This window comes from Plectropomus leopardus, chromosome 17, assembly GCF_026936395.1.
Source record: "Plectropomus leopardus strain MGB_pleo_1.0 chromosome 17, ASM2693639v1, whole genome shotgun sequence".
In the NCBI taxonomy this organism is placed as follows: domain Eukaryota; kingdom Metazoa; phylum Chordata; class Actinopteri; order Perciformes; family Serranidae; genus Plectropomus; species Plectropomus leopardus.
Genome location: NC_142192.1, coordinates 6508081 through 6523733, shown reverse-complemented (window position 1 = coordinate 6523733; position 15653 = coordinate 6508081). Strand labels below are relative to the sequence as shown.

The window sequence follows — 15653 nt, the reverse complement described above, 5'->3', positions numbered from 1 at the left end:
GACAGCTTCCAAAGCATAGCACCCACCCTCTGGTCCTCCCTATGTTAACATTGTTAGCTCTGTCAGAGCCATTGCTGTTGGTAAATGCTTTAATCAATTAAAACAAATACATGAAGGCATGGAGCCAAATAAACTAATAAAAGGTAAATAAAAGAAATTTAAAAAAATAAATAAAATATAATAATGCTGGCTAAATGATCAAATTCAGTGGATCAGTGATTTCACAAATGTGAATAAAATTACAGCACACAAGGGTTGGTTATGTTAAATTCCGCAACTAATTTATGTTAATAATTCTGTTAGAAAGAAACAAAAAATAGCTCAGATGCCTTTCACAAGTAATTAAACCTTAAAATCTTTAACATGGTTGAAAAAAACAAACAACAATGGAAATTATATGGTTATATCCTTGTTTTTCTGTCTCAAGAGAAATGTATTCCCTATATTTTGCTTGTTTGATTTTGGTTTCATTTTGGCAAATTTTCAGGTAATTTTATTTATTTATTTATTTATTTTTACTAATTTCTTGCTAACTTTTGGGTCATTTCCTCATTTTGTTGATTGTAGTCTTTATCGTGTGTTTTTCAAAGAAATTACCAATTTGCCCTAGGTTTCCGAAGCTTAAAAACCAATAAAAAGATGAAAATTTCTGTTCTTTAGGTTTTTCCTATATTTTTTTAACCCACAGTTCCTTACAGCTGTTGGGCTGGTCGAAGGCCAAAGGTCTAAAATCTCTTAAAAATCTCTTTTTCACTAGTAGCAGATAAAACTGGCCAACAGAGAAACCACCAACAAAGCTCCTCTTCTGTCACTTTCCAGTTCAAACGTTTTATGAATGAATCATCAGCGTTTTCATCTTCAGTTACTTCTCTTTGTTTTCCGTTTTATCTTTTCTTTTTGTCCCGTCCTTTCAAGCTGTCCTTCAAATCCAAATCTGCTCCAGTTTCAAGGAATAATTTACTTAATTCCTTATATTTCTCCCACTCTCCTTTTGTTTTTTCTACCTTGTGTCATTCTGTGGGTTACTATCTGGGGCAGCAGAGTGAACAGTAACATTTGTTCTTTGAAGCCTCACTGAAAATTCAATTCTTTATGTATTTTGGTTTTTCTCCTTTAGCTTATAAAAGATGTGACTATATTTAGTCTCCACAGTTTCTGTAGAGAGAGAAAGAGTTGGAAGAAAGATGCCCAGCTGCTTAGTTAAAGCTGGGGTAGAGCTGAAGTCTGGAAAAGGCAAAAAAAAAAAAACTGCCAGAAGTGTGCTGGAAATACCACCCAGCCCTTATTACAAAAAAAAACTGGACACCATTATTCTGATTGAACTGACAACCATTTGATAGAAGACTGGTGCAGTACACATACAATACACTGATTCCATTAAAAAAATATATATATATCTCATTAACAGATTACTTTTTTGGTTGTATGCATGTATTTATATTTCACATCAAAGTAAGTTTTTTCCTTGTCTCTCTTGGTTGTTCTTGTCCTTGAGGGTACTTTGCAGAAGCATGTAGAAGCTCAGTTATCATTAGTCACTATTGTTTTAAGCTGCTTTGGATTATGCGAACTCTTCTAATCTTGCTCTAAATTGTTTTAAATGGTGGATTTATGAGCAGCTTTCCAGCACATATTGTACTCCAGACAGTCTGCATTATTTCATGTAATTACGGATTCTTTCCTGTTGGACAGTGTTATTTCCATAGGTGTGCTCTTGCAGTAGCCTTCATTATAGCACTCTCTGTGCTCTGAGCTCTCTGTGATTGTGTTTGATGTTTAAGTGATTGTATTGGGTAATAACATCCAGGATGCAACTCGTTACGCAAAAAAATTCACCTGGCCTATAAGCAGTTATTGGCATTGAGGATCATATTTGTCTGCTCGGCTTTAAAGAGCAAAATTATGAGCTCAATCACTGAGCTAAGAGATGTTGCATGGCAGACAGTCCCACAATTTGCATGGGTTTTTAAAAGTCAAGAAAAATATGCCGCCTCAGTATATCCCATGTGTCATTAACTGTTTGAAACGTGGATCAACATAATTTGTCCTCTGCTGCAGTCAGATGCCTTTTACAAGTATTCAGACCTTGAACCCCAAGTTGGTTTGATTTCTTTCAAAACATGGAGAAAAGGTAAAGAGCAACTTGATAAGAAATGTCCCCCACATTGCAAGAACATTAGTAGATTTAGTGAATTATTTTTGGAGAAATGTCCAGAGAACTACATATTCATAATTATCGCAACTTTATATTCAAAATTATTTCACAGGATTATTGTAATTTTTAGTGTTTCTTTTTGGTCATTTCTATTTATTGCTATTTTTTAAGGTAATTTTCTTTTGCCCATAGTTTAAAGGGTTAATATGTCTTAATTTACCCCCTCAAAAGATTCCAATTAGTTGTAAAGTCTCACTTCTCCCACCAGGAACATGTTGGACTGTTTTGCTCCTGTTATTTTTAGTAGTTGGCGCAGATGGAGTGGCAGCTGTCCAGCCGTCACATTCTTTATTTATACCGGACTGGTGTAGTCAGACATCAGCAGACTAGTAACTTCATTGTGTTCAGAGAATTCTTTCTTTTTTTTTTTTTTTAAGGCTTTTTGAGTTCTCTGTGTATATGTTGCGTATTCATTGTGCTTATGGCTGTAACAGCTGAGGAAAGTAAGAAATGGTACAGAAATAACCCACATGACTCCGTGTGATCAGATTTAAGATTTCCTGACTGACATTTTCTGTCTGCTGAGATAAAGGTTTTAAATTTTAACATACCATTTTTAATTATTGTATCAATAATGTCAGTTATGTGAGGCCAGACTAAAAGTGATTTGAGACTATTTAAAGGGGAACTACAGTACATCAATTTAAAAATTGATATATTTTATTCTTATAGTTGGCCTATTCTTATTGAAAAACTGATTATAAATTTAAAAATCATGTTGACATGAATCCTGGCTACAAAAAAAGGAAGAATAAATGTGACTACAGTTGGACTTTAAGCAACCTTATCTTGAGAGTAATGATAGTAATATAGTAAGTTACATTAAAAGCTGGCAAACAGTCCAATATGTACCACCTCAAAGGCAAGATGATAATGTCTGGGGTTGCTTGTTTGAAAAGATTTTAAATAAGGGACATTTGGCGGAAAAGGTCTTGTTAATTTGTAAGCGTTCTTATTATCCTGTCAAAAGTCTTGCTTTGGCAGTCAGGTTAGATATAGAGTTATTCTGTTAAGATTTTCTTTTTCTGTTGAGTTTATTTTACCTTGTAGTCAGCATTGAAACGGTGTTCATGGCAGAGCACCTTCTGTTAAACGCTAACCAGCATGACCCCTGAAAGCTGCTGCTAGATGAGCTGTTTTTGAAATAACCCACATTTGCAGAGTGCCGTTCCCAGTTTGTTTTAGAGGCTGATTATTCGTACACATTAGAGTTTGCTTCTTTCTGCACTGCAGCCAAACTGCAGTTGATGTGTTTCTTGTCTCGGTTATGCAGTACAGAAATTTCTGTGTTCTAGGTTTTTCATCATGTTGAATAATGAGGTCTTTCAGTGTCCCCTTGTTACTTGATGGAGTCTTTTGTAAATGCTTTCAAGTGTCTGTAAATGACAGTTCAGCCAAAGCTCTCATATAGCCTAAGAGGCAGAACAGCGCGTTTGGGTGCATTGTACAGCCCAACCTGCTAATTGCACTGCAGTGCAATTCATCATTCAGTTCTTTTCCTTGTGTAAATTCATCTTTTGTGTTGCCGTAACTTCTGAAACCACCGCTGTTTCAAGGCTTTAAATAAGCCCAGTCCTTGATGAAATTACCACTTTTTAATGAATATGTATTTTTAATCTGGTCAATCTAATTTTTACTAGTGTTTTGCCATCTCATTTCATTAATGTTGAGGAATCATCCACTTAAAACGGTGCTATTTTAAGGTGGTTTCTAGATGGATACAATTCTCTAAATGAAGGCAGCTTGAACTGCAGTTAACTCTAATGATCTTTTATACTTTTAATTCCATGCCATTCCTGAAATATTACGAGTTCTCTAGAGCTGTAGCCTTAACCCTTGAACCACTTTTATGTAAAAAATCTCAACCACTGTGCAACTTCATGCACATGCTTTATGTCAAATCTCACACAGACAAACTCTTCACCATCTGTTTGCATATCAATCCTGCTGTTGCAAAGAAGTACCTCAGTGTAACTTATATCCTTCAAATAATTCAGCATTGCCAGAGCAGCTGTCATTACATGCACATGTTGCACATGGCTGTGGCTACAGAAAGTGCCCATATCATTAATTCATCACATGTACCTGCAGAACAATTATCATTAGTGGTTTCTCAGTTATCATTGTTAAACCTCAGAAATATAAGCAGAGATTTAAGCTCCACTCATTATAGCTCTACTCATTAAAACAGACTTCAGTGTTTTTGATTGGATGCATTTTACAGATCACTGTACAGACTGCAAAGAAACCACACAATCCATAAAATTGACTAACAACCTAAACAAACTAAATTTTATCATTAGATTTGTCTTGTTTTCCCATCTCCTCCTTATCATACTCAGATCACTGTCTGAAGTACTCTTATTTAGTTAACCTATTATGCCCATTTTCAGGTTTTAAGTTTTACACAGACTTCGTTTCAGGGCTGTTGACACCTCTGTTCCCGGCTTACAGGTGAGACCACTCTTTCCCCCCCTTTCCTCAATCAGTTGCTATACACAGAATGGCAAGGTGGCATAACAACGTGATTTCCCGCCTTAAACAGGCAGTGTAAATGCGGCTATAAAGACATACAGTAGCGTGCCTAGAGCAGAAAATCAGATAAAGAAATGTGGCACACCGTGATGTCATACCGTAGCCAGAGTAGAAAAAACTGTCAGAAACAGAGTATTCGGGTTGGTAGGAAAGCTGGGGTTTTTGTCTCAATACTCCTACTTATGTTTACCTTTTCATTTGAAACTTTGGACATGATAAAGTCGAAATTAAATGGAAAAATGCCTTTTAAACCCTTTTAGATAACATCCCTGCCCATATTGTGCAACTAGTTAACAATGCATGCCAAAAAAATACAAAAAGAGTTATTTTTGTATTCTTGTATCAAAATCTAAATATGTTTTCTTCCTGTAAATCAAAATAGGACTGGCTGACCATAAGTACCAACCAATTTCCTTTGAAAAACTTAAGTCTGCAAGCCACCGTTGCAGTAGTGACAGAGGTTGCAGGGTCACACTGCAGCACTATAGTGACAGGATTTACCATCTGTGGTCATCATACTACTCCGTCCCCACCTGCCTCTGCCTCCGGAGCCGTAAGCTGGTACTGGCTTTAGACAGGCCACAGTTGAGAGGGCCTCTCTGAAGCCGACGTGGGAACTGAATGAATAAAATATGAAGAGTCACAATAGGAAGACATCTGCAGCAAACAAACAAACATTACTCTTTCTGCCGCAGCACAGCCATCATGACATATGAGAGAGGAGATCAGTCTCCAAAAAACAAATATATATTCATTAAAAACTTTATAGATAACAAAAACAAACTCTAAATACAGTAATGTATTGTATCTTTTTTAAATAAGCTTGGTTGTCTCTGAATAGCAGAAAATCCGACCTTTTGTTCATCACTGCTACCGTAATGCTCTTCTGTGGGTTTTAACATCACTTGAGCTCAATTGTCCTCTCAGACACTTATGCACATTCATATCAAATGTCTCATAAGGACAAAACACTTACACAGTCACGGTGCAGCCCATAAAAAAGAAAAAAAGGGGATTAATGTTGCTTCAGTGATTTTGTTACCACGAGCAGAGCTGGATGTCAGCTGCCTGTGCGCTCCTTCTTTCTCATTTCATTACATCATTTTCCTCATGATGGCTATTTATTTGTGTTTTCTCACAATAGTTTTGCTTGAAATGGGGAACTGATATTTTCTTTTTGGGCCAGAAACCTTACTTTTTTATTTGTATGCATATTATTTCATAAGTAATAAGTAAATACAGCTGACTTGAGTTATAGGAGTGCCATACCAAATCATTTTCTGTTTATACTGTTGTGAATTTCTAAGCATATTTTAATTTAGCAGGGGAAAGGCAAATTCTTCCACCAATCGTGAGGCTTAGTAGTCACCATATAGACTATCGACACTCAACTTATTGTCTGTGGGCCAAATCTGGTTCACGAGAAGATGCCAGGCCTGCTGACAGTTTATAGACCAGCTACAATAATATTAACATCAGCAAAGTAACTATGTCAACTTATTAATATGTCACAGAAAATATACATAAACGGACTATGGGGGCAAAAATAATCCACTTTAGACAAAAATCAGTTAGTAGATTCTGCTTGTGCAGTGAGTTTTTCCCTCATACATCCTGTCTTGACTGTGATTTAGCCATTTGCCTCGGCATTTCCCAAAATGTGTTTATTTTCACACCATTGCAATGCACAAAATCAATCTCCACTAATCTCCTGAAATGAGTTTTAATTTCCAACTCTTTTTAAGTCTGTACCATTTGTTTTTCGACATATTTTCGACATATTTTCGACACTGCAGCTCTGATCTTCACCAGAGTGAAAGCGGTCTGTCTTTTAGGCGAGATGAACTAGATGAACGAGATGAACCCATAAACTACTAAGGAACACAAATAAACAATGAATGCCATCGTGCGCTTTTGCAAGAAAAAGAAGGACTATAAGGGTGTAAGGGTTTCCATTAACCCTCAAATTGCTCAAATTGAAATTGCAAATATAAAATGTGCCAAATGGAAACACGTCATTTTTGAAAAAACTCCCATTTATCGCTTAAAATTTTTTACGCTCACGAGGTGGTATTTCAGGTGATTTGAAACATTTATATTTCGCAAAACTGCAATGGAAACACTTTTATGGGTGACACGATGCTATTGCTATGTGCTTGTCAGTAGGAACTGGCTCCGTCAGGCATGATGTAGCAGGTGCTACAAGAGGTGTTTTTGCATCTTCAAAAGTTGAGCGGACCATTTGGAAATGTACATTTCCTCTGTGAGATTGTGGACTATCACCTCTCAGAAATCCCACATTGGAGGCCGCTCCCACATATAAGTGGCTCGCCTTTCCGTTATTGCTTACTCAACACGCCTACGTCGCCTTCGATTAGAAATAATGACAGCTAGTGCGGTGGCTGCAATAGAAATAAACCTGCTAACGTTTTGAACACCCATCACCATGCTTCTTGGAATGTAATAGAGAGAGGAGAAGTCGCATAACGTCACTCAAAGGAAACTCACTCATCTCACAATTGTTTTTTAACGACATTTCAAAAACATTGCTAATGTTTTGCGCAAATCTGTTATGGAAACCCGCCTAGTGGTTTACCATAGAGCTTGCCAAATCTTGATAAATAAGACTTCAATAAGTCAATGTGATTGCTGCTTAGTTATTTTCCATGGCCTGCTTTGGATTGTTATTGTGAACATTGTTTTGGCACCTGGGAGTCTGACAGTGTTGTGGTCAGATGTGTCTCTTTGACGTTTCGTCTGTCTTTATGCTAATCCATGAGGACTGTTGACACTGTATTGATTGCATCAATTGGACACACCCAGAGCCCTTTGTTCTTTGTTAATTACTTTTTGGTGTGAGGAGAAATTGGCTGTTTGGAAACTACTGAATTTAGTAATTAGTATTACACAATACCACCTGCTATTTCTCTCATTCGTCCTGATTTTGTCCTGACTGGCGCCTGTTTTACATACATGCCTCTCAGCTCCACTGCAATGCCCGAACATTTCATTTCCTAAAAGATGGATTATCGAGGGAGAGTCACAGCCAGAGAGGATGAAAATCTAAAAAAGAGCTCCAGACTGTTTGAAATAGAGATTGTTTCATATCTCTGAAGTAGCACTGACATGATATCTATATTATATTTTCAAGAGTAGGTATGTCTCTGGTTTATACTTAAAATAAGGTATGAAATATGTCTCATCCATCTTTGTGTCTGCCATTTCTTGTCACCTTTAGTTTAGTAGTGAGATGATAATAATACCTGTTGAATTATGAGGTCTAGTGTTGAATATTCAAGTGATTTTTCTTCCCCAGTCCCATTTCTTTTAAATCATTTCCCCATTGCCTCATTTTTTTCTCTCTCTTTTGATTCAGCTCTGAGTTTATGAATATTTAAAGTGGCGCGTTATTCACAAAATCTTTATTTAATGCTGCCTACATTCACATGCTCTTGGAGGATTTTAAAGGCTTTGGTTATGAATCAAGCAGGGACGTGTAAACTGTTGTTCTTTCTGCGAGCTCGCATCTCCCCTTCTGTTCAAATCAGCCTACTTCGCTGTTCCTGCAATCCCTGAGAGCACGATTGGCTCACCTGCACAGACAGAACACATGCTTTATTCAGGTGATGTATCATTCATTGGATGCTCCTGGTTGAAGTGGATGCAGCTGAGTCATTCTTCTCAGGTAGACAGGCTTGGAGGCTCAAATTAGCGAGTCAGGTCTCGTGACAGCTAAAGGACTCGTAGGTATGGGGTCAATCAGCAGCTTTGTTGCTTTGGAAAAGCTTGTTGCAAAAGAGGCATCACAGTAGCACCAGTTTCCTTTGTGATGAGCAGCAGGTACAGTGACATGCCCGTCTCCTTTGCTTTGCGTTTCATTGTGCAAAAATGATACACAGGCAGTCGCCAGTGACTCAAACTAAATCTCTCTGTGCTCAATGCTCATGGCCCAGTCGTTCAAAAGTAATCTGATCCGATTTCAGCTAGATTGAATCAAATCTTGAAAATGGGTTCTTCAAAAGAAAATACGGATTCTGAAATTGGATAAGATCATGTAATGCAATCATATGATGCGTTCACATGCTCCTCAGAAATATTCCATTTACCATTTTTACGAGTTACTAGCACATGAGCTGCCCTCCAAAGCTGTAGTTACAAGTGGGAAATTGGGAGATTTCGAGATGCAGTAATTACTTTAATTTTAGTCCTTTCTTGGAATTGCAACCCCTCATGCTGCTGTCTGTCTCTTCATAAAAGAAAAACAAAACAAAACAAAAAACGCTTTAAGTGACCCCACACTTGTTATTCTACCGGTATTTGTAATATAGCAGAGCACTGGTAATCTGGATTTGATTATCTTGAAAAATTTGGATCAGTGAAATAATGTTGCTTTGAAAAACTGGTACAAGCACAGCCTTATCATTTTTTTCCTTGTCCAAAAGTATTTGGATCCAAAAATGTTAAAATAAGCTTGGCAAGTCTTGTCATCTTTTTTCCCCCAGCAGTAATCACACCCCCAAAAGTGCTTTATTTATTTTCCAAAATCTGTTTTATTTCATTTGTTTGTTTTTAATTACCTTTATCTCCCTTTTGTGTGTGCAGAGAAGGTGTTTGGGGAGTTTCTGAGCTGGGAGCTGGAGGATGCTTTGTCTCACCTGCCGCTAAAGCCTGGTCAGGCTGTGACTCTGACTGTCAACATCAAAGTCAAGCTGGACTTCTCTGGTCAGGAGAACCTACTGCAGGACCTCAATGATGGTGAGTGGACACAGATTGGTAAAGCTGCTGAGTCATGCAAGAGGTTATTAAGGAGTAACTAAACCCCTCACTTTTGGCTTGAGCACCTCCTCCCTGGAATGTAAAAAATGTCTCAAAAATGGGCAGGGCTGGAAGGAGGGGCTAAGATATGCCCAGTCACCTAAATCGTGCTGCCTCTTGATCCACAGCATCTCACTGCCCCCCTGCACATATAGTAATTTGTTGGTGAGAGGGCGGTGACGGGACGCAGACAGGGGGCTTGACTGGTGATGAAAGCAGGCTCCTGGTATCAGCCAATAGCAAAATTCAATTGTTGTAGCAGGTTTCAACCACTAGAGGGCAGTCACTTTGCATATTTATACACAATATGTAGAGTTTTGATGCTTCACACTCAAATGAGTTCGACCTGAATTAATCAACAACGCTGCTAAATATCAACTGAATAAAGTGGTTCGGGGATGCAGTTAATGTTAAATGAAGAAATTGTTATTCTTACTTACTTAGCTAATATTATAACCCACATTCCAAGAAAGTTGCAAGATGGTAATAAGTGAAATGAATGATTTGAAAATACTTTTTGACCTATATTATTACAAAGAGAAGATATTTAATGTTCAGACTGATAGACTTTAATATTTTGTGGAAATAATAAGTGTAATATCTATGATATTTTGCATCAATGAAAAAAAAATTCTTTATTTGTCTTAAGGGGGATTGGAATAATAACTGTGCAGCTGAGGTTGTGCACATGTTGGATGCAGAAATGAGTGTTGTGTCGCTGTACATGGAGCATTGTGTGTTACAGGGATTGTGTGCCTTGTTAAAGATTCAGCAGTAATAGGAGCTAGGTCTCAAGGTCTGTACACCTCCATTTCTCTTCCAGCTTCTGGCTACCTCACTTCAACTGTCGAATTTCCTCCCTTCTAATTCTTATTCCTGGTTAAAAAGAAATAGTCTGACCTTCTCCCCCCACCTCAGAGCTCATTCATTGTGTTCTTTCTCCAGTCTTTCTCATAGCTCATGCTCAGCCTCCTTTCTTCCCTGTCTGGCTCCCAGCCTCTCTACCTCCTTCTTCAAAATGTTGAACCCTTTCACCACAGACTCTACGGGCTGATAAATATTAATAAGCGATCAATATTGGCCTGCTCCTGCACCGGCAGATACTTTGTGTGCGTATGTGGATTTAGATGACTGAGAAAGGAAATACATATGACGCTGCATGTTTATCTCAGTCTCAGTGCCGCTCGCCTCATGAGGTCATTTAAGCGATACTGTTTTAATGTTTTAATTAGCTGAGCAGTAATTGGGGCCCTGAATTGAGGAGATAAGACATGGTTCCGTATGAGCAGCAGCTCTGAATTCAGTTATTATAGTGGTGTTATGGGATGCAGTTTTAGCTTCACACATTTGATGCTATCTACCACTGTAATGCATGAATGAAATCACAATAATAATGTTGTCTTAATATATGGATGAAGTTGTTTGTATAAAGACAGTTGCTTTGCCTTTGTTTTGCTGCTCCAGTGTGCTGGAAGATTACCAAGTTCTGCCATCTTTCCTAATTAAACTTCCTTATTATTTTAGGCACAACTGATGCTTTCAACAACCGCACATGTTCACATATAAATATTGAATGCTGCCACATTGTACCATTAGTAAATCATTAGTTTGTTTGAGGCAACAATATAATAGTAGTCACCTGAGTACCTCCCCTAGATAGACATTTTAAAGTAGGTACTGTAAGGTCAGGCTATTCTCATGCAGCATTTGTAAGTTTTCATAAGAAAACTTGCACGCATCATGGAAACAATGCCAATGGAAAGTCAACTAGGACCCTTTGCCATGATTTACACCAATTCCCTGATGCAACAATGTCACGCAATGGGTGGTGTTTAATGTTATAACCCATAGGTAGTAGGCTTGGTATTACGGTATACCAGAGTATTAAGAAATATAATAATGTTTTGCAATACTGTTATAAATACAGGCACTTTATTAAACTCATTGTATGTAGTGCTAAGCACGCATCATGAGAGCTCAGTATCCAGTCTCTACTTGTGGGACAGGCAGCTGAGATGAAAGACACTGTGACACCTAGTGGTGGAGGGATAAGTTAAAGGACCGTAAACAGCCGGTGGCCAACAATGGCCTGTTTTTTAGATCTCACTTGGCATATTAAGGATTTAGGTGTTGATGCTGTGCAATAACACAGTCATATTCTGCATACCCCTGGTGAACTTTTAGAAAGGTATGAAGCTATGAATTATTACAAACCGCCCAAGCGTAACAGGTAGTGTGAAGAGAAAGGATGTCCATGATTGGTCAAACAAACACAGGACTTTCACTGAGGAGACTGCTGTTTGTATCCCATGTGAAACTGAATGGGCTGTTCTCATGCACTGTTTGTATGTTTTTCAAAGAAAACAAATGCACCAAAATTTGCACTTATCCCATGTAATCATAAGCCAGTAGTAAACCATGTTTTTTGGGACGGCTGTGATCATATGACCAATGTGCGGGAAGGATTAGGAAAAGAAAGTTGTCCCAGGAGGCAGGTTGGTTTGTTGGATGGGTCACAATATACAGGATTTTTCTTCAAGGAGACTGGTGTTCGGAACCATGTGAACTTTGAGTAAACCACAGTAACTGAACTTGTCAAACCTAACCCATGAAACTTCACATTAGATACATAATGGCATTCACAGGGCATAATTTGCAGAATACCATACAAACCGTTATGTGAGCATTTTTGTTGTATATCCTATGAACCATAAGAGGGTACGTTGACCAGGCACAGTTTATGATGCGTGGAACAGCTGACTGTGATGCTACTTGTTTAAAGGAATACTTTAACATTTTTGGGGCCGTTATGTTCTGGTCAGTTGGTCGATTGTTTGGTCGTTATACTCTTGTCCGTGCAATCTCTCATTGGTTGTACAATTGCTGGTGTTACTTTAAAGAAGGCTGTGTGTACACAAAAGTGCTTCTTTATCCAGCTGAAAACACCAGTTGTTGTTCAGCTGTAAATGTTGAAGTCTGTGAAAGGAAAAAAAAAATGCTTAGTGGACACACAACACTAAAAGGAAGAGTGCACTTAGTGAACTTTGGGAGATTTAGCTAACCTAGAGATAACATGCAGAATTTTTTCCCCATCAACCAATCAGCTGGTTGAAGTGTAGGTAGAATTTCAGTTGATCAAGATTTTCTTTGGTTGATTTCAGCGCTAGACATTTTTGGAAGTACGCTTGAGCCGTTCTGCCCAGAGGTGGATCAGAAGATTGATATAACTCTCATGTCTGTGGAGCTGAGCCAAGAGGTGATTACCTTAGCTTCACAGAAAGACTGAAAGCCAAGAGAGGCCACTGGCTCTGTCAAAGAAAAAAAAAAGCCTTCCGGCACCTCCAAAGTTCATTCGTTAACAAATTGTACATTCATAAATCAGAAATATAAAAATGACCAGTCATGGTTTTACAGGAAGTGATGTGCTGGAGCTATTTCTCAGAAACCAGCAGCCAAATGCATTAAGGTTCTTCATGCTTCTTGTCTTGGTAAAAAGCTAGACTAATTGATTTCTGGCAGTAGCTTCATACTGTACTTGGTGTGCAGATGCAAGAGTGATATCAATCCTTTTCTCTAACTCCAAACAAGGATATCTCCCAAGTGTTGAACTGTTGTTTTATTTTTTTTTTTTAAGTTTGTCGCTAAACATGGTTTTGGTCCACAAACAATGCTTTAAATGCCATTGATTATATCTTAATGAAGCTTAGTGGACTGATATAATTTGCTGCTATGTAGTGGTATTTTCAAAATGGCACTAATTAGTACTCTTCATGCAAGGTAAATGCACAATAACAAACATAACAAACACAAACACAAAGAAAGATGAATATCATTGTTCGGTTTTGCCATTTTCTACAATGCACTGCACTGCCTAAGAAAAGGATTCACTAAAGCTATATTACATTGCACATAATATGTTTGCATGGCAATCAATATGCTCAGTGGATTAATGCATTCATTTAATGAGTCCCCACCTTCTGGATACAGTTAATGAACTAAAACCATTTCCATCAAATTACTATTCTTTCTTGAATTTGCATTTCCTGCCACTGGGTCCCATGTGGTAGATTTCTTCACAGCACCAAGGAATGGACAGTAAATGGATGGTAAATGGACTGCTTTTATATAGGGTTTCTATTTAAAGTGCTTTACAATCTGCCTCTCATTCAACCATTCACACACACACTGAAGCATCAACAGCACTGAGCTACAATGCAAAGCACTTGGTCCGACCAGTGGGAGCCATTTGTGGGCTTGGTGTCTTGCTCCAAGACACTTTACCACATAGATAGAAGGAGCTGCCAACTTGTTCAACCCTCTGAGCCACAGCCACCTGTGGGAAGTTTGCTTTAATTATACAACCAGTGAAGAAAAAGTGCTGCTTTTCTTGCAAAAACAGCAATAAAACATTTATTTATCACAAAGTCTAACAGTGGTTGGTAACTGTTAAGGCCCTGACACACCAAGCTGATGTTTGACGTATGGTCAACACTGGGCCATTGCTAAAGGCTTATCGCCCTAGTTGCCGCTGTGTGTCCAATACCACTGGCCCTTGTCGGCTCTGGTTGGCCCTTTTTTTCAGCCGCTTCAGCATGTTGAATCTGCGTCGGAAGTGAGGAACGTAAACAAAGAGCTAAAGTCAAGAGAGAGCAATGTTGAATACACACTTGTGATAAGGTAGGATAAGATGATACTTAATTGTCCGTTTTCACAGAAATTTGTCTTCTGTCCTCAAGCTCTCAACAATCAACAGATTAGCAAAAAAACAATGAATAACACATTAAAAATTAAAAATAGATGCATAAACATCAGGTGAGATTGTTTTTCTTTAGCCATTGAGCTCCCTTAGCAGAAAGTTGTCCTGCTGGTTTGTGCTGTTCACTGGGGCACAGTAAATAAAGTTTGATCTTTCAACATTACATTGTTGGGTTGTTAGGTTATTGTGCTAATGGGCTAACTAGTGTCATAGCGGTCTTCCAGTTTCCCTTTTTGAATGACGATTACAGAAGACCGAAATCTGCTGATATGGAGTTATTTTGTCTCACACAGGCGCAGAATGTTGGCGGTTTTTGGCGGCTGATGTGTTCAAGTGCAACTTTTTGGCTGAGACACAGTTGTCTTTCGTTGCCTCTCTTGATCACATAAAAGCTACTAGTTTTTTTTCCGTTTTCGCCAAACACAGAGAGTGTCATCAGTGTAATTTGACCTTATTGCTCATTTTTAACAAATATTAAGTTCTATTTTGGAAAGATTTCACTTTTTCATTTTTGGTTTGTATTTCCATCGCAATTTTCATTTAAAAGGAGATTAAAAAAGGTCTCAAATAGGTACAAATTTAACTTGTTTATACTTGTAGACACCCTGGAATGATTATGAAAGTATGTTTTTGAAGGAATACTTTACCATTTTGGGAAATGTGCCTAATCCTACCTCCGGCATGTCTATATGCTAAATGAAACCAGATCCAGCAGAGGATTAGTTTAACTCAGAACATAAATTACTACATGCTATAAATGCTCATATTTACATTTCTTATTGTGTATTAATTAAAAAAACAAATAAACATGCTAAATAAATTTAGAGGAGTTGGTAGACAGATACTTCAGTAATAAGGCTAACCCAAGCTAAGCTAAAATAAACCACACATGACCAAAGACCAGTGATAAACCGTGTGTGTGTGTGTGTGTGTGTGTGTGTGTGTGGGGGTGTGTGTGTGTGTGTGCGTGTGTGTGTGTTACCGTGTGTGTGTGCGTGCGTGTGTGTATGTTACCTGGTTAGTCTGTTCATTTCAAAGAAAGGAGTCAATGTGAGTACAAATTATGATCAATTATTTTACCCCATAATTACTTAAGTAAATATTGGACCCATTTTCCACAACTCCAAAAAATTCTTATCCAAAAATCTGCAGTTTTTCTCAAAGAAAAACACAGTTAAAACTTTGTTCAAACTTCTGTTTCTGTTTTAGCAACACACTTGAGATCTGGCAACAATTGACATGATCTCAAAATCAGATATTAAGCTAGCAAATACTAAATAAGAGGCAAAATAAGGAACAAACGTTACATTTGTATTGTATTTTGTGCTGTAT

At 37.9% G+C, this 15653-nt stretch overlaps 1 protein-coding gene across 3 annotated transcripts in view; it reads left to right on the top strand.

The window, feature by feature from the left end:
• Nucleotides 1-15653, top strand: part of trappc9 (trafficking protein particle complex subunit 9) — a 250147-nt gene that overhangs the window by 67876 nt on the left and 166618 nt on the right. For all 3 annotated transcript variants that reach the window (XM_042506370.2, XM_042506368.2, XM_042506369.2), the window contains one exon: nt 9353-9505. In XM_042506370.2, coding sequence (XP_042362304.1) covers nt 9353-9505 — 153 coding nt within the window. The remainder of the gene's footprint in view (nt 1-9352; nt 9506-15653) is intronic.